General features: G+C 36.8%; 1 protein-coding gene across 1 annotated transcript in view; it reads left to right on the top strand.

The window, feature by feature from the left end:
* The window catches only part of LRP1B (LDL receptor related protein 1B), a 557319-nt gene that overhangs the window by 93172 nt on the left and 443384 nt on the right, over window positions 1–20763 (top strand). Inside the window, exon 2 of the mRNA XM_053471115.1 lies at window positions 2242–2364. Coding sequence (XP_053327090.1) covers window positions 2242–2364 — 123 coding nt within the window. The remainder of the gene's footprint in view (window positions 1–2241; window positions 2365–20763) is intronic.

Genomic DNA, 20763 nt, shown 5'->3' with positions numbered 1-20763 from the left:
TTTCCGTGAGATTAAGTTGACCTTACATGCAAATGAACCCTTTTCCAGTATAGCATCTCATCTGCATATTGGGTAGTGCTGATTAGTGATCATAATATCATAGCGAGAGACACTTCTATATATATTTATATATATATATATATATATATATATATGTATATATATATATATATATATATAATGTTCTATAAAATAATCACAAATTCTATTTAATCTTAGTATGTACATCTGTAACCACCAACATATGTAACCCCACTTTTATCAAGAGATTACAACCTGACATTGCGTTTGCATCATGTAAGGAATAAATGGTGGTTTAGATAATGTGGCTGAATTTAGAATTGTTGGTGTCAGAATTCATCTTTACAGCTGCGAGGTGAGAAAGTGCTTTTATTTCTTGTTTTCCGTCCTTGGTTTTCTCGAAACAGCCCATGCACTATGCCCACACATGTGCGATTTGGCACTGGGTGAAGTCACATGTTGAGTTTGTTCACGGTTGGCAGTGTTTAGAATGAATAATCTGAGTCAGGTTTTATGCTGCCAAACCCAAAATGGAAAGCCATTTTTGCAATTATGCATAACGGACATAAGAAGTTCAATGGAAAAAAAAAAGACATTTTAAAGGACAAAGTATCCAAAAACCTGTGAGCTTTCTTTTCGTTTACATTGGTTGGCGTTACATTTTCTGTAAAGTGTCAGCGTTCTTTTCGGATCAGGGTTAGAAAATGGTATTGTTCAACCATAAAATATTTTAAAATATTATCAGCTGTGCCTCTCTAACAAGGTCCATAGAGATAAAAAATGTTTTTTTGTTCTCTTGGACATTGGTCCGTTGCCTGTTGAATTGCACACATGTGACACGAGGCTGTGCTCCCGGGAATCTTTCCATTGTAGTATGATTGAGTGGGGGCTCTGTTGGAAGGATCATCTAATAAAAAATATTAATAAACGACGCCAAGTTACTGTCAGCGTATGAAAACCTTCAACTGAGACTCTTACCAGACTCTCCCGAAATGGAATCAGTTTGATCTTGTGGAACAAGTTTCACCAAGGTCTTTCACCCCATTAATACCATTTTTCCCTAATGTGAATCACAATCATCAACATAACGCCTAGGATGTGCATGAATTAAGAAAAATCATCTTCTTTGAGAATTTATGTATGTTAATAAGTATAATCTTTATATGTCAGGAGTTAATCTACAACGTGAGTAATGGTGGAATGGTGGGGTGCAATGTCATTTAGAATTTCATACCTGGGATAGTCCTGAATTTTCAGCACTGTCCCTCTGTCCTGAGTAGCTGCCTCGTGGTCCAGCTTTTGCGGTCAGTGGGGAGCATGGGCCAGTTGCGGAGATCCTCTGGCCTCCCTTGACCAGCTCATGGAAGGGACTATTCGCGTACAATGGGCAGATGGACCCACATCCTGCGCTGCTCGCGTTTGGGGTCAACTCCACCTTATTCTTGTGGCTGCCCGTATTCACCTTTTTTCACACCACCAAACCCAAGTGTCCTGATTTGGTCACCTTAAATATTGGTGGGCTGCTAAATTCTGCTAAAACTATGGAAAGCAAACAGATTGCTTCCTAGAAGACCACATTTTAAAAAAAAGACCTCTAATTTTCTATCCTTATATTTTGGTGCATAGTTCTTCATATGGCGCAATGAAATGGAACATTCCATTGGTTTCCATGGTAATCGCTTCATATTTAGAAATCTGCCCCCAAACTCCTTTTTTTTAATAAATATGGCCCATTGTCTTGAATAATAACAATTTTGTATACTACCCATGATCACGCTCAACAGGGTGTGTTTTTATCAAAGCACAATAAGGAAGATTTGTGGAAATAGCGCCCATATGTTGCCAATGCAAGGACACCTTAAATCTTTAAAATAATTTTCTAGCTTGTGGTTTTATGAGGGTTTGGTAGAACATTTGTAATCTTTTTATTCCGTATCACAACATCAGTCAACTGAGAAACCCCATTTTCCAAAATACTTCACTTTTAACTTACACCGTGCCCTCCATGACTGTAATATTTCATACTTAAAATGCAACTTAACATTACTTTAATAAATAATAACCTTGAAATGGTTTAAAGTATACTTTTTTTGTTATTGAGTTATAATATTTTGGTTCTGATGTTATTAACTCCATTTTCTGCATTGCCATTTTATTCATTTTCATTTTTTTTATTTATTTATTTTTATTTATTTATTTTTTTCACATTTTCATTTTCAGAGCAACAGTTTTGTGATCCAGGGGAATTTCTGTGCCATGATAATGTCACATGTTTGTCACAGAGCTGGCTGTGTGATGGAGAGCAGGATTGTCCAGATAATTCAGACGAGTCCCTAGACATTTGTAAGTAAAGGTCTTCATTTATTGAATTTGTCTTACCCTGGCACTGTTAACTGTACTGTTTATATTCAAGGATATATTTAAAAAGAATTTGATGCTAGATAAGAGTCGTTTGACATTTGACCATATTTTGGAAATCGCGGGGTTTTACTCCTGGTGAGGTGCTGTGTCCCCAGGACTCCAGATCACTGGAGTAGAAGAGTGGTTTTTGGTCACAACTACTCCCTACCAAGGCTCTACCTATTACCTGATTACTCTACACCTACTACTTTCTGCCCACAAATTCCAATGGGGACTAACCCTATCCATACATGTGGACAGCCCAAACCTCTAAAAGAATCCACTCTATCAGAAGATGGGAGCCTCCGATAACCAACCCATCTAGTCTCCCCATCCTTCCGCCAACGCTAACCCATTGAATATTAGTTGGTGCCTACCCCGTGCATGCTTACTGCCCTCTTGGCAAAAAACAATGTTCTTAGAATTCATCTAAACCTTTGACTCTAGAATATCACCTCTTGCTGTTGCATTTCTTAGCTTTAAAATATAAAGTCTTCATCTGTTCTCCAAGCTATTCGTGATGGTGATCCTTTTAATCTACCACCCCTACCCCCAAATAAAATGCTTACTTTGCAAACATAAATAAGCTGAGTATTTAAGTGAAAAACCGCATTCATATATTTTCAGACTATGAATAATATCGATTGCTGACCATATCTGCAGCAATGTCGTTAATAAACATAAAGCCTCAACGGATGGAAAGAATGCTTTATGTTTGTGCTGTATATCGGCAGCTTAATCTAGTTTATTGATAGATAATACCGCTATTGTATTGAACCCTAGCTAGGGTAATTTATGTGATTCTATACAAGTTTTACAGTGATGAATCTGTAAGATGCTAAAATGTTGACCCTTCCGACCATAAGCAATCTTGGTTGTCCTCTCACAACTTCAAATTAGTCAACACCCCAGGGCAACAATGTAACTAACAGAGAGTCCAGGAGTTCCAAAAAACTGGGAGAATCATTCAACATTCAAAACATTTCTGTCTTTAGCAAGACAGGTTTGACAAAGCATTGGGATGAGCTATAATATGGTCTACCTGGTCAATAAATTGCTCACTAAATACCGTGTTTCCCCGATAGTAAGACACCCCCGATAGTAAGACGTATTGGGGGTTTCAGAGGGGTCGGCTAATATAAGCCGTACCCCGAAAGTAAGACATATGTCTTACTTTCGGGGAAACACGGGGGATTTGCCGGGTCCGCCACTCTAAGGGGCCGGGAAGTCCCCACCAAGGCCGGCCTTACGTGTCTGCGGCCGCACAGGATTTAAATTAAAACATCGGGGTTTTTTTTTAACTTTATTTAACATCCTCCATGTTAAATAAAGTTTTTTTAACTTTATTTAACATGGAGGATGTTAAATAAAGTTGAAAAAAACCCCCGATGTTTTTATTTAAACCCTGTGCGGCCGCAGACCCCTAAGGCCGGCCCCTTAGAGCAGGGCCGACCTTTGGGGTGTGCGACCGCACAGGGCGCCACACTCCAGGGGGTGCCAACCTGCGGCACCCGGCACCCCTCCAGAGACGGACAGTAATGTCCGCCGCTGGAGGAGCAGGCTCGCAAGGGAGCGGTATCGGAGGTCTTTAACAGACCTCCGGCTCCCTTGAGTGATTTTAAGCCGGGTTCAACCCGGCTTAAAATCACTCAAGGGAGCCGGAGGTCTGTTAATGACCTCCGATACCGCTCCCTTGTGATCTGCGCGGCAACAGCTGTTGTGCGCCGGGGTTTCTTGTCAGATCCCGGCGCACAACACTGAAGCCGCGCCCACCGCTGTCCGTGCCCTCTGAACCAGGAAGAAGACAGAAGAACTGAAGAAGAGGAGCGAAGAGGAGGAAAAGAAGCTGAAAGAAGAAAGGAAAGGTAGGAAAGAATTAAGTGAGAGTGGATTGGTGTATATGTGTGGATTGGTGTATATGTGTGTGGATTGGTGTATATGTGTGTGTGGATTGGTGTATATGTGTGTGTGGATTGGTGTATATGTGTGTGTGGATTGGTGTATATGTGTGTGTGGATTGGTGTATATGTGTGTGTGGATTGGTGTATATGTGTGTGTGGATTGGTGTATATGTGTGTGGATTGGTGTATATGTGTGTGGATTGGTATATGTGTGTGGATTAGTGTATATGTGTGTGGATTTGTGTATACGTGTGTGGATTTGTGTATATGTGTGTGGATTGGTATACGTGTGGATTGGTAGGTGTGTTGATTGGTAAGTGTGTGAGAGTGATGGGTGTTATGCTGTACCATTTCCAATGTCTTTTTCATGATCTAATTATGCTCTAAAAGTACATCATAACTCCCATCACTCTCAATTTTTTCCCAATATAAGACATACCCCGAAAGTAAGACATAGTGGGGCTTTTAGGGATAAAAAGAAAGTAAGACACTGTCTTACTTTCGGGGAAACACGGTAGTATTGTAATCTACTTTTAGATACTTCTCTTGTTCATACAAATCTAGTTTGAGATTTTATTTATAACAAGGTTGCCATGGCTATAGTTTCGTGTTTCAATTTTTGAGTACCCAATGAAAGGTACTTCATTGGTTGGTTTTATAATTTGTTTTTCGCTTAAAAACGTTCACAGTTACCTAGTCTAAAATGTTCCTTCTACTAAGTGTGGACCTCATTGTTTTAATGGCAAGTATATTAGAAACCGTGACAGGTCAAACCAGGAGAGTTCCTAGGTATGGTTGTGAGGTTAGAACCTAATGAATTACATGGATATTTATATTAATCTGCTGTTGTGACCATATTCTGTTCCAGTTAACAATAAAATATCCAAGCCCCATAAAAACGATCTACCAGGCGCCAGTAAACTGGTTACCTCCAAGGATTGGATATTTTCTTGTTTATGTCCTTGTTGAATCTGTATTACTGGGTCCATGGCATCTTATTTACATGTGTTTAGTAAATTATCCAAAATGCTCTAGTAATTATCCTATTAAAACATAAATTCTAGACAGTGAACAGCCAAGTCAATGGCTAATTATGAAAGCATGTATCATTTCCCCCGTACCAATATTACCAATAAGAAGGTCCATGACTGGCAACGATGATGAACGTCAGGCCAACCGCTTGATCTGTGTTTTTATGGACCAGAAGATTGGGACGCGTTGTGCCAGATAAGGCCAATAAGGTTAGGATTTGCTGTGTCCTATCGTATATATTTTTTATCGCCTTGAAATAATTTTACAGATCCTTATTATTATACATTTTGGATGGTGAAAATGAAATGAATGGATCAAAAGGTTCTAAAAAGAAGACATTAGTTAAGGGAAAGTTGTTTGAATATATAGGTTTGCTTAACATTGCTTAATAATACCCAGCAAAGTAATAGAAGCAGTTGGTGAACACAGCGGTGTTCGAATAGATTACTGAACAGAAATGACTACAGAGAGGGATTTTATTAAAATTTAATGTCCCCTGTTTGTGCCTAAAGAAAATGAGAATGTTTCCTGTTGAATGTCACCATGTTAATCATTGCGTATAAAACAGAAATAGTGACAAGACAAAGCACATTGAGGATTGATAAAGTATCTGGAAGTGACATTAAAGGGTTTTATCTACGAGAAATTCTGACGATGATTCTGAAACATACTGGGTGTAATTTTAGAAAGAACGGACATTAAAGTACTGTATGTTTTTTGTTATCCTTATTTTAAATTGGTTTCTGTAGAAGTGTCCTAGTTTTAAGGGGGAAAACAAATGTGCAAACATTTTCTATAATTTCTACTCTTTTCTGCCCTAAGTAATTTAAAGGTGCCATTCTACATCATTAATAATCATACCTGGAAACATTATGGGGTGGGATTCCCAGAGTGCCCCCTCGCTTGGTGGTGTGGCTGCAATCAAGAGCATGGCTTTCCCCGCGTATTTGCGTAATTTTCCTTGAATTCAGCTACTTACTCAATGAAATCAATAGACACCTGACTACTGTCATGCTGTCTAATTCCAAAACGGGTCTGTCTAAGCCTTCTTTTCCTCCAATTACCCAATCTGATTAGTCCCTCTCTTCCAGCTTCAAGCTCAGCTGCTTGGTCTCCGGTGCATCGGAGGTTAATATTTAATGACGCTAGAATAAGCAGGTTAAATTCCATTAATGAAGGCTTTTTACCTATCCAAAAAAAAAAAACATTTTCATATATTCTTTTAATAGCTGTGTATATTCATCTACATTCTCATTTGCATGCTGTAATAGAATATTAACATTTTTAATGGAAAACTTTTAATATCTCGCATAAAATATGACGAAATATAACCAATTCTAACTCACTTTTTTTAAAAAAAAAAGGCTATGAATTTTGTTTTCTGTGTGTACGAAAAAAAAGCAATATCGAGTTACCGTGTTTTTTAATAATTTCATACAGCGAGCTATTAAAATGAAAAGCTCATCAGCGACGACTCGGATACACCTAATTGTTCAGATACATATTCAGCATTTACATATCGTATAATAAAAACATTATGTTTCACATTTACAGTTTATTAGATTCTGCGTAATGTGCAACAAATACATTCGTATCATGTACTTAAAGTAACGGCACATATTATTAAACCGTGTAATCATCAATAATGGCTCTGCCATTTTATAGGTAAAATAAGTCTATTGTGTTTGGAATAATCCCACAAACCTTGCTACGCAATTTATTGTGTTGTTTTTATTGTAGTTAATTATCTACCATAAACGCATAGCGGATTACAAAAAGAAAAAGAGTGTTGTATTGTGTTCCTTCGACATCAACAGAATTGGGTTGGTATTATTTTCTAGAGTGCTAAAACAAAAATTTGCACATGATCTATTGAATAATAAATCAAAATATCTTGGAAATGTAGATCTAGAACCATGTAGAGCAACTGAAAGTGATAAACATATGCGGTCTAACATCTCATAAACTCCTTGTTGATGGATGTATGTGTCAGGGCTTGATAAACATTTGGGTAATGAAATCCACCACACTAAACAGCGCTGAGATAATTTTAAAAATGTGTCACGTTCTGTGCCCCTGTTCTTCATTCACGGCGGCAAAGTCATTTATGTATACAGGTATTGGATACCACAGAAAATTGGTCGTGTCTCCCTTATCTCACAATGCGCATGTGATTTATATGAAAATATATTTGGAACAGAGTAGAATTTTTGTAGGTAGTAGCTATGGAATTGTGCAACTTGAAGCTGTATAGACATTTCTGGATAACAAGTCTCAACAGTCACAGCCAGGGCCACCTTCAGGAAACTTGGGCCCTAGTCCAAGACTGTGCTTCGCTGTTCGGTCCCACCTCATACTTCTACCACCACCTCGCTAAGACCCAAAGCCCTGGAAGAAGCCACCAGGCCCTGATCTCTGGAAAGTGGTCATCTGGGCCCCAAAGCCTACCAGGGCCCAGACACAGGTAGTGGGCCACGAGGATCAGTGAGGGGGCTTTTGATATATCAGGGCCCACCATCTTGCCCAGGACCCATGTACAGGTAGTAGACTCTGATGGCGGCCATGCCCACAGCCAATAAAAGTTGTCCATACATTGAGTCACATGACCTTTATACAAACACATTTATGAATAGTTTTACTCTTAATCTCTGATCATCCATTCCTTTCTACAACTTGACACACACTAAGTTTAAGATGCCAATAGTAACTCTAGAAACGGATTTAATCAAACTTAGTACACACAAATCCAATTATGTGACAGTCATATTATGTGACATATGATGTTTACCTCTTGTGCTTATCAACATAATGCATTTATTTTTAACCTTTACAACAATGTTTTGATATCTACAACATGATTAAAAATTATTATTATATTTATATAAGTACAGCCATTAACAGATATCGTAAGTTTAGTGGGTAGGGTGTATTCCCATTAATGTTAGAACAACTTTTTTTTATGACAATAAAACAGATTGGAATAAAATCATTAAAGTGTGAAATTAAAATCTTAAAAAATAATGAAATACCTGAAACACCTCAACTATTATTCCAAAAAAGAAGCTGCCCATGCTGAAAAATAATGAAAAACATCCCTTTTATTTAGCTTAACTGTTTATCATATTTCTACCAGGATGAGCTAGATGATAAAAAAAAAAGTTATTACATATGTTTTATCAGATTTCTTTGAAACTAAAAACTCTGCATTTCTTAGATTGTCACCTATGGGAGGTTTACACTATTATCAATGGCATTAAGTCTGAACATCTTGAGTTCCCATTAAGTTAGTCAGTTGAAGTTGCATGCTCTCACGTGCTAATGCTCACGCCTGCAAAATGACCTTAAGAAATATGAATGAATATAAAAAATAGAAAGTGGTTAACTATGTCTCATGCACTGTAACATAGGAGCTGAACGTCCAATGGAATCAATGGAGTAGCAGATTGTTTTCCAATGGGTGAGTTTCATTGAATGTACAGGAAGTGTATTTAAGTATGCTTCCTGCTTTCAATAGAAACACTTGATTAATTTTTGCTCGAACAAACAGTGACGTATCTCATCTAGGACGCTTCCTGGGAAGAATGACACGATCTTAATATACTCCTTCGGTGGCCAGAAAAGCCACGGCATCATTTCCCAGCATTGGCTTTTAAGTGGTAGCAACAATTTTAATGTGATCTGCTGTCAAATTACATTTAATCAACATGTTTTAATGTATGCCGTGTGACGGGCCAACCCTTCCATGCAGTGCACTGCTTATAATGTATACAACACATCTTCTTTTTAGGAATAATTCAAATCCTAGTGCACCGATACCGATGAGTTCTCTTTTTAACTTTTTTTGGCTCATCGCCACATTACAGCAGCTCAAGCAATCCTTTCAGGTTGTTCAGAAAGATTTTTTATCTGAATGGGAATTTTACACTAGAGATCAGTATTTTTCACAACCTGGTCAAATGTATGAGCTAAGAAAAAGGTTTTAATAGAGATATATATATAAAGATAATATACAGCAGTTACGACTAATGTACAATCACTGGGGAATTTGGGGAATAAATAGCTTAACATTTAGATAAAAAGATCCATTTATCAATGGCAGATGAGTGATGATGCAGCTGTCCTGTACCTCTACCTACCCTCCCCCCAGCACACTTGTGCCTAGAAGAAGCTTAAAACTGAATAGGGGCATAAATCCCACCAATTCCCGTTGCCCCCCATTCCCTGTCCATTGGGATGGAGGTTAGAGTGCAATTAACTCCTCCAACACTATTATATTTCCCTTAAATTATATTTTATTTATAGTGGTCTAGCGTATTCCATTTTCTTACCTCTCTTTTGCTTTTGTAATCATCGTTTTAGTCATGTTTGTTTGTTTGTTTTTTTCCTCCAATGAGCTGAAAGTGTTAAGAATGCCTTTTCTCCTATTAATCTCTAGCTGTCTGCAAATTACCTTTAGACCTAATCAGGACAAGATCACAGTCAATCAGACCCCAAGTGTGGGTTTCTCCCGACGGAGACTCAGAGAGAGGGTCTCTTTAATAGAGACAGCATGGGTCCAGACATGCACAGTTTCCAAATGCGTTAAACGTTTATGATAAATAATCTTGGTACGTTCATTCTGTTATTTCCCTGAAGTACATGATTGAACCATACATTTGATTTTTAATGATAGCAAAAGAACCATTTAATAAAAGATACAGTCTACAGTTTTAGGTGAATTTAGACCAAAAAACAAGAATTGTTGCATGCACAGTTACTTGAACCCAGATTGTCGGGCTGTTGACAGCCGTTCGGTAAGTTGTGTTGTTGGTGCTATCGTGACTATATCCGGATATTTATCCCATACAAATGCACTTGAGACATGAAATACTTTCCATGTGTGAAGAGAAAAGGTATGATAAGTTGTAAGTAATACGCAGTGGCAAAGGGTCTTCTTGCTTGGATTGTTATCTAGAATACCGTGGGCCTTTACTCCACATTTGCTACGTTGTGATGTCCCATGTGCTCCAAGGTCCATCTTTGTTTGGTTCTGAAACTGTGACACCGCAAGCCCATCCATGAGCTGGATTGGGTTGACCTGGAGTCTCTGGGGGAAGCCGTGCTTCACTGAGTCTCTAGATTTGTTTCTTCTTTCTCCAGGCAGATGTGCAGTATGTGGCCGTGCCCACTGCCCACCGACATTCCACCTACTCCTGCCCATTTTCCTAGATAACCACTCACAGAAAAGGCCCAGTGAGCTAGCCCATCCCCATGACTAGCCCTGCCACCACACAAACCTGTATGTACAGAAGAGGGCAAGCTCTACATAACCTGCCCTGGGAAGGTCCCATACCTGCCTTTATGGTCATCAATATAAACATCAGGGATCCAATATCATGAATGTATCTTTTATAATGTCTCTGTTTGACTCTGATCTCAGATGTTCTATACTTTGCGGAGTTGAATTTCTTTTATAAAGCATATTCTTCTGAAAGCTGCCACACATTCTAATATACAAGGAACCTATATTTATTTGTGGCTAGCACGGTCTCTAAAGCATTTGAGCTCTTCCAATAAATCAAAATGGCTTTCAAGTGCTCTTGATTTGTATATGGCAACGGAGGCCGCTCTAAGCTTTATAGATGAAATATAAATATTTCTATGCAGACATAAAGTTCCTTCGTGCTCAGGAATCCATCAAATGTCAGGTACCGCATTCATGATCTACTTGTTAAACTGTAGGTAAAAACATACTGCATGCCAAATAATGAAGCATAAATCTACATCAGACATTTACAAATCCTATTAATAATGTATTTGTGAAGGGATTTGAAATAATTCAATAGAATGCTTTCTGTGATCAAATCTATATTTTTTTTCTAGCTCTTGCTTTGAAGGAAAATAATAATCGTTAAGGTTCCATTACTTGTTAGTGTGGTAGAATACGACTGCGTTTCATGCAAATATTTTGATTTTACCATTTTATAGAAGCATACAAAAAAGAAACTGCAGCAAAATAACTCATTTACAGCATAAAACAAAAATTAACATAATTGTATTATCGTAAAGGATCATATTTTATCCTCCTAGGATTATAATTTAAACCAAGGCATCGGAATATGTTTATTTCTTCAACTTCCTAAATCACTGGAGTTTTTTCCGTGTCTGCTATTTGACCATACATCTGTCCCTTTTTTATCCTAAAGAGAGCTTTAATAACTTAAAGGACTTTTCTGTCTTATGATGTCTTGTTTTTTTAACCTAAATGGCAAAAATAATGTGTCAAAAATGTATTTAAATAGAAAATTAACATATCTTGAGTATTATAGATGATCTATATGTTTCATCAAAGAAATCGGAAGGAGATGTTTTGATAAAGGAGTTGAAAGAGGTCTTTTTGGGGGGAAGTTCCTCCTTTGTGTTATTGTTACCCCTACGGCCAGCCCTAGATAGCTACTGTTGCATTGCATCAGGTCACTCTGAAGAACTTGGTCTGCGTTGCTAAAACTTTAATACAGCGGCCGCCGCTTGTTAGTTAAGGTGCTGGGATGACCACTTCTCCTCCGATACTACATTAGGTGTTGGAGCTATTATTACACAGTGTACCGTTCACAGGCCCATACATATTTACAGTAAGACTTAGTGGGATTGGGTGTTCATAGTATAAAAAAAAGTAGTTTATGGTTTGGTGCTTTATAAATATTATTATTATTATTGTTATTATTATTATTACCATTATTATTATTATTATTATTATTATTATTAATAATAATATAGTGCTAACAGTTTTTGAAACACTTTTATGATACATATATTCAAAGGGTATGGCAAAACTAGAATTGACAGACTAAGAGGAACCGATACATTTGGTATAAGAAGCTTCCTGCTTGTAAGCTTACACACAAATGTTGGTCAAGATTTGGAAACAAGGATACTCTCCATAATTAATTGAATGCACAGAATGTATTAATTCAGTGGAGAATTTAGAGGAGAATTGACTATATTTAAAGAGTGACTGATATTAAACGGTGTTCTCGCTATAGAATTTTTGTTCTGTCTTTGCTCAAGTTACCGTTATCTTTTAAGAGACACATTCATCGTTACTGGTGTTTGGTGACAGTTAATTGCAAAATTCCTTTTTCTGTATTAGAATGTATCCATTGTTTTATCTTAGTCTACAGCATTAGACAAATATATGAATAGCATTTTTCTAATACATTCCATAATATGGGAAATGGCATTATTTGGACAAATTTCCCATGAACTAAAAAATTAAAAATATATAATAAATCGCTATTGTATTAAAAAAATATTCACCAAAAAAGTGTATATTCCATTACAAAACTGAAATATACCAATTTTAATTTAATTTGCATTTTTTTTTAAATAAAACATTCATATTTCCAAAGCCTTTGAATAGCTGGATTTCTAGGCGCCACCAGATGTGACAGTAATTATTATTATTTTGTTATTATTAATTTGGAATAGCGTACATTGCAGTTTATAAAAATGCAATTTTGTTTTATTGAGCAGACATGTATTTCATTAACTCCTCTAATATACTTTGACTGTTTCTTGTAGAGTAATATATTAACAACATGGGAATTGCAGTTTTTTTATTGAAATAAACCATAGGTGGTTTTATAATTCTATTTCATGCTGGATTCCTAAGGGAATGCAAATAAATGAAAGTTTTTATACACCATTTTCAATAAAATAGCTTTAGAGTAAATATAGTTGTATAATTTAAAATCTAATGGAAAAGGATGTATTCTATCCTGTACAATTAGTAATAATATTATGGAAAACGCTAATTTTACAAATACATGTTAAAATTTACTTAATAATACTGTAGATAAAAACAAGGATTTTTTTTTTTAAATGTCCAATGCGACTACATTGAGTGTGGGGAAAGTGAATCCAGGCTACCTGAAGCTCTCCCTCTTCTGGGGGAGTGGCATCATAAAGGGGCGGGACTGAGAGGTGGGGAGTGGGAGGGAAATGGGCAGGGATTAGGCAGAAAGTAGGCCAAACAATGCTCCTCTGTTCAATACAAATTCACTAAAAGGGACTGCAAAAAATAAAACAATAATAAAAGTGCAGGAGAGGATTAGTCAAGGCCTAGTCGCTCAGCCAGTTCAGTCTCATAAACAGCTTGTGTTCCTTACGAGATGTGACATGCACAATAATATTTCAGAAAATAGATCCATCAAATCAGTCAGGTATTTGTAATTGCTTATTATTTATGGGTTTAAATAGCGTCATCATATTCCGCAGCAAAGTACAATGAATTTCCGCACTACTTTCACAAATGTCAGCATTCTCATAGTAGTTATCGTGAAACAAGACAAAATTGCGCAATAGTTGCAGTAATTCCTGTAGGAACAAGCTCTGACATACAGTATTTGTTATTCGCATGAACTAAAACAAGCAAACTTTTTTGCAAGCACTGCTTGTGTAGGTTGGAAGAGAAAATGTTCACCCGTTTGCGTTACTTAATGTATCTGCCAAGGACTAACTTGTTCTCTTCTTATCCTTCAAAATTCTGTCCTTTTCATTCTAAATGCTACTCTACCTACTTAAATACTTAATTTTGCTTTATCTTTCCCTGGAAGCAATTTATCCACGTAACCAAGAAACAAACAGTTGTGGGCAAATAATCCCATTAACAAATGTCTTCTTTCTTTTTATTTATCTGTACCTTGAGATCCATTTGACGCATCCTTGGGCATATGATCATTCAATTTGTCAGCTAAGACACTTTACATTAATGAGATAGCTTAAAAACTGCCAGTTTGAAAAAGAATTTTAAAAATCCCTTTTGAATTGCATGGCGTGGAGGGGTTAAGGTCGGTACCTTTCCGTAACCCTTGCTTGATGCTTATGTGGTTGCTGATTGCTATTTTACTTTTAATTGAAAGGTTAATGATAGATATTTATTTAATGAATACAGTGATTGGGATTTAAACATGCTTGTGATAAGCATATGGCTCCTGAATTGAAGACAAGACCAAGGGGTGATTAAGGGTTAAGTCTACAGCAGGAAAAAAGGGGCAGAGTAGATGGGGCAGATGGGTTCTTATCAGCCATTAAATTATATGTTTATATAATATTTGCATCGGTGCTACTGGGGGATGGACTGGTGATGGGCTGGCGGGCCTGGCATTTCAAGACTGGTGGCTGCTTGATAAGTGGCGGCCCACAGCTGGTCACGTGCGGCCAGCCAAATCCAGCTGCCGACTGCATGCCCCAGCACCCAATCTTCCGCTAGAGAGGCAGATAGGGTGAGTATGATCCGAGCCTGGTGCCGCTTCATAAAATGGTTACGTATTTTCAATTTTAAGATGTATTAACCCCTTAAAGACAATGGGCGGTCCCTAAACCCATTGAAAACAATGCATTTTGAGCCCGTACATGTACGGGCTTCTTCATTAAGGGGTTAATTGTTTTTTTTTATTATTTATTTTAAATTTTAGTATTTACCAAAGGGCTTTTTTAATAACGTTAGATTTATTTTGCTGGCTAAAAGTGTTACGTTGTCATTTGACTGTATTGCTATAGGCAATATGTGGATCTTAAACCTCATGAAGTCCATTTTTCTCATGCAAATGTATGAGGAAAAGACTTTAAAAGCCTTAATATGGTCTGGGAGCTGGGGAGTTAGGGTGTCAGTTGATCCAAATGTCAATTGACAAACTACAGGAGTTCCAAGTCAGAAGGTCAAGAAAGTGTACTGATTCCCAACTGTATTTTGTTTGCTGTTATCGCTCTAACTGAGTTTGATTAAAATGTCAAATAGATCAGATGCATTAAGGTAAGACCAAAACCAAGCATGTCCGATATTTTATTTGCCAAGGAAAAACGTAGTCGTAGATCTGGGTCAAATTTATACAAATTTCCACAAGTCACTGTGGTCTAATGAAAAATAATTTTGTAAATCCTAGAAAAACAGCAAGTTAAGCTGCTCCCAAGTTAGAGACATAGCAGGCTCTGGATCATCTTAAGGGGGGCAGACTGCCCTGTTGGTCATTTGGACTCTCCAGTGCACTGCTGGTCAACGGACCAGTTGAGGAAATCAAGGAGCTCCCTTATAACTGGACCATTTCCACTACAAAGGTTTTCTCCGAAGAAGAGCTCCGAGATATCATGTCTTATTTTGAGGTCAGCCCAGAGTATGCATGAGGTAGGTCTTGAGGGAAGACTTGGGTTTCTGCCCTAGATCAGCCCTAAGGGAAGCGACCCTCATAAATACATAACTTTATGAAATGCTCCACTACCGACAAAAGGGCTATACAAGGGACAAATACATTACAGTTATTATGACTTGTGATTTCCTCTATTGAATTGGTTCTGGGAAATACATGATCATTGTATTAAGCTGACATATAACTACAATTGTGGTATTTGTCCTGATAAATACACAAGAACTTTAAAGCCATGTATTCTGACAGAAAGGTCAGAGTTATTTATGGTGCGTTTGTTCAGCAATCATAACTGAGTTTTACTGTGGGTCAGAATTTGAACAAAGGTCCTAAGTCACAATGGCGACAAAATACATCAATGAATGTGGTTTCTTAGCCAAAGTCACCAGAACGATTTGCTTTTAATAACTTTTTTTTTGTTGTTGCTTTGAAGCGTTCAAATATACACAACAAAACTGTCAGCATCCATCAGACGCTTACGGTTTTAATAGATATCGTTAATGACACTGCAGTAAATAAAAAGTAACAATTATCATTATACGTCAATAAGCTGTTTGTTTTTTTAAAGAGAATCTTGAGTGGTTTGGTCCTCCGTGATGCACAATCATACCCCAGCGTTTCAGGTGTCTGAAGAAATTGGGACACCTTTGTTGTGAGATATAGCAAGAGATGGGGAGGGGCGGGCATGGTTTAAATGTAGGGTTTTGCCACCCACCCGCCTTACAAGAAGAGCCATTTTATGTTGCTTAGCTTCAGGTAGACACATCAGGGCTGCCATGATGGTTTCAATTGAAAATTCGAACTGCTGGGACGTGTGAAACTCCACTGTGGATTTCCGTTTTCGTGAATTAACCCATAAGTATCATGAAAACACAAGTGTTTCTGAGAGTAGCTCAAACGTGGAAGACACAGAGCCTTATATCATTCAGAGAGAACATTCTAAAAGTAATTGTCCTCTTAGATTGTCCAAGAGAATGATGTGACAAAGCATGGAGCGGTTAGAATGAACAGACAGTGCTCTATATTTCCAAACTCACTATTAAAGAGGAAATAAGTAACTTTGTATTTATGTAAACTGTGTGGCCTTCAAAGAATCAAGAACTAGACTAACTTTTTATTTAAGCAACCCAACATATCCCAATGCATCTCCTGCAAGGATATTTACTATCATGACAATTCAGTGGTCTGTTTCCACTGTTCCTCTCCTTCGCTACCTTGAAACTTAGTTGAAATAACAACAACACTCTCGATATTGTTTTCTTAAACCCTTAAATTGAGTAAATTAACAAAAACTTCACGTCTATGTGTTCATTGTAGCAATCCCAGAGATTATTATTGGTTAATACATTGGACATGACCATGTTCATACATAAGGAAGATAAAAGACTCAACTCTTTGGATATCCTTGGTTCTCGGGATAGTTACTAGCTTTAGCTGAATAAGTTTCAGCACACTCAGGGGAAATCAGTTGTGTCGGGAGGGACAGTCAGTACCTGAAATGTCACCGAGGTTCCAACATCTAAAAATATCCTAGGTCAGTCCTACGGGAATTCTTTTAAATATTTCATGTCCTATTCTTTGGTTTATGAATTGCTAAAAGAAATAAAAGTGAAAAAAAAAACCCATAGAAATAAAAAAAAAAAAAGTGAAAAAAAATCCCCATTGGAATGCAGGGTGGATCATTTTAAAAACATGAATTTCATAAACATCGCTTTTTATAAAAGATAATCGCTGGCCTTATTGACCACTGGTAAAATGTTAATTAAAACAAACCTATTTAAATCAATGCACGGGGCATGAAAGGATGCTGACCTTTCCCTATTTACTTTCCATCTCCGTACTTTGTGTAGATGAAGTCAAAAGAATATCCTGATCTACATGAAAAAAAACTAAAAGATCTTTATAGAAAACTTTAAGACTTAGTGAGGTAACAATCTATTCCGCTTAAGTTGATGAGTATAAAATATATTAATCAGAAGAAGTAGCAGATATCCTGCTTGAGACCTTCTATTATTAAAGTTGGCCTTGAATTAAATAATATGCTATTATTCTATGGCAGTATATGTGTTTGTTAAGTATTCTCTTTTTTCGGATGAAAGCCCTTTTGAAATTTGTTGAAGAACGAGGGCTTTAAACTCATATAGGTAAGGTTAATAACCAAAAACAGCTTTACAGAGTGTCTTACAGCGCATCTCTGCTCAGAAGTATCTCAAGGTTAAGCTTACTTGCCCCATTATGCAGGAAAACCATCCATTGACGTATTAGTCTGATCCACCTACCCACACAGGTAACCCCAGACATACTCTCCAGCATTGGCACAGGTGAGCAAGGAGGTCTATGCATGGACTCACCTCTTCACTTGTGGTGGGTCCCAAGAGATCTCTGGAGGGTGAAAACACCCTTAGACACCTGGAGTTATTAGTTCCCTTATGGCAAAGAAATTTGCTTTATGACAAGATTGGGCTTATATGCCAGTGGAGATGTTTCCTCTGCAATGACACAAGTGAGCTAGAACTTGAGAGTGGGGATGCACGGCAGGGCAATCTACTGTCCTCAGTGAGTTGAGCTCAAACCTTTTTTTTATTTGGACTTGACTCAGTGTCAAGTATCATATGTGTTAAAAGTGCATTGTACGACACCACATGAATTATTTTAGAAGGCTGCAAAAAGTTCTAAAATGAGAAAAAAAAAAACATTTGATTATAGCGAATATAGGAATGCACAGTTATATGCTCGAAGAAGTGATACTCTGCAAGATGACTGCATAAATAAGGTAACCCATGGAAGAAGGATACACCAAGGGGAATTCAAAATGATCTATCCTTTAAAGAGGTCGCTAAGACCTTCCATTTTTACAGAACATCAAATAGCCTTTGGAACAAATGAGACGTTTTTACCCAATCACGCCCTTTCATAACTGCTTGGCACTTAGTGAAAGGAATGTCCTTTTATGGGACAATAATTCTTTTTAAGAGTTGTGTTTCCATATAAAAGTACCTATTTTCAAAGAGTTATACTTTTGTAATTGTCTCCGACAGTTTGCATGGCTAACATTTCGCCTGATCTGCGAGATTGTCTATAAAGAGACAAATGGCCGCTTACCGACTAAGCATGCGAGAAGCCAACATGTCTGGGGCAATTAGGCCTGAGATGTATCTTATATTTTAGCTATGGACTACCTTAATGGGGTGGGTTGGTTTAATCCACTAAATGGGGATTTCTCTCCTATAATTGGTATATATATATATTCAGCAATGGTGAAATTACCATCTATACTATAAGAACAGTCGTCATAAGTTCTTGTCTAGCTGCCTGATTATTCCTCCCCATTAAGTTATCCCTTTGTTGTTGTTACGATGCTGATTGTCATTGATTGTCTCAGACAGCCCTGGTCATGCTTCATCTTTTCATGAGGCTAATATTTATTTAATATGTATACTGATTGTCAAAAAAAGCACAATTTACAGGTAGCCTTAGATAATTATTTTGGTTCTGCTAACATCCTTGACCGACAGTTCCAGTTATCAGTTTCCAGTTGAATGCATCAACCACAAGATACAAATAAGTTATTCATTTTATTATAATGTAGGGGTGATTATTTCTTATGGTTAATGTTTATTTATCTATTTATTTATCTATTTATCTATTTATTTATTTTTTGAATTAACCATGAAAACCAAAATACATTTTAGCTTAATTCATATTGATGTTATATTTCACCAGCGCATGTCAAAGATAATGTGAGAAATCAAGACGGACAAATGAGCATTTACTGCCTCTAGAAGGAAAAACAATAAAACATGGTAACTGAATATCGCTATGACCTTGAAATCAATAACAATGTATCATATTGAAAAATATTATTAAAATAAAGCTTCTCAATGTGAACAATTAATATAATTTCTATTAAATTAGCAACATACCATGAGACTTATTTTACAAGCATTTGCATAATATAATACCATCAGAAGTTTAAGACATTTAATATCTAACGCCTGCAAATATTTTGGGATGTTTTCTTCAATTATTGCACACACAAAAAAATGAATTAATTAATTTGCCACTATCCTGAGCATATTATCTAAACTTAGTCCTGCCTTTCTGTTTTTGGAGTTCCTTTTAAATTTATCTTAAGGAAGAACTCCCAAGGATGTTTTCATTATTTGGAAAATCAGGAAATTCCTAATTTCTCTGAAACTCGGTCTTCTGACATTACTCAAAAATTTGACCTTGTGTTAAAGATGCTTCCCATATAAATATTGGCGTTCCAGGCCTCTTGTAGCCTTAACTCATAAAAACATATTTTGATTTGTCAAGAGAGAAGATCCAAGCTTACAATGTAGAAATGCAATCATGTCTATAATTACATATAGTGGAGGTTATGAGATTTGCTTGGTAGTTTTTTGTTTTTTTTTTTACTTTCCTACCTTAAATGTTTATATACACAGAGACAAAAATATATCTAATATTAACATATATTTACCTAATATTTTTTTTTTTCTCAGCTGGTAAAATATATATTTTTAACCAAAATGCCCTTAATTTTAACTTTAACTAAAAAAAAAAATTCAAATTACATTTCGTGAAGCATTGTTTTCCTGGGTCTCGGGGTTACTTTCCTCTTTCTCCCGGCAGCTGGAGGAGTGGCCATTCCTACTCCCCACCCACTTTCCTCCTACCCAAGACTGTCCTGCCCCTATGTGTGGCTAGCCCCACCCAATGCCGGGCTAGACCCACCTACATAACCAGCTAGCCCCTGCCACTCAGAAAAGTGTTACAATCTTACACCTCAAATTTGTTAGAAATAATTTTCCTGGTGTTTTAACTTTTGCATTTTGTTTGTTGTGTCTCTATTCTATCTTTTGTTCCTCATCACAGTTTATCCAAAGGCATTCACATAAAATGCCATTAGATTTAAAATATATTGGTTTTGTCTACAACTACATTTCCTTCATTGTATGCCTCGAGGATCAATGTATTAGATCACACTAAATTTATCTTATTTGGAGATTTATCTTTTTTTTTTCATTTTGACGGTTTCTATGGTTCAATTAATTTCACTTTGTGCAATTTCCTTTCGTTTTATGGCATCCTTATTGTTTCAGCTATGTAATGAATTTGAGCTGACAAACACTTCCCATAGAGATGTTACTTGGCGCTCTTGTTAAACTTTGAGGTTTTTGTAGCCAGATTTAGTTGAATATGAAGGACCAACTACAGTGAGTTCA

Source organism: Spea bombifrons, chromosome 7 (assembly GCF_027358695.1).
Source record: "Spea bombifrons isolate aSpeBom1 chromosome 7, aSpeBom1.2.pri, whole genome shotgun sequence".
Taxonomy (NCBI): Eukaryota; Metazoa; Chordata; class Amphibia; order Anura; family Pelobatidae; genus Spea; species Spea bombifrons.
The sequence above is the reverse complement of the archived record's forward strand: the minus strand, read 5'-3'. Positions and strand labels throughout refer to the sequence as shown.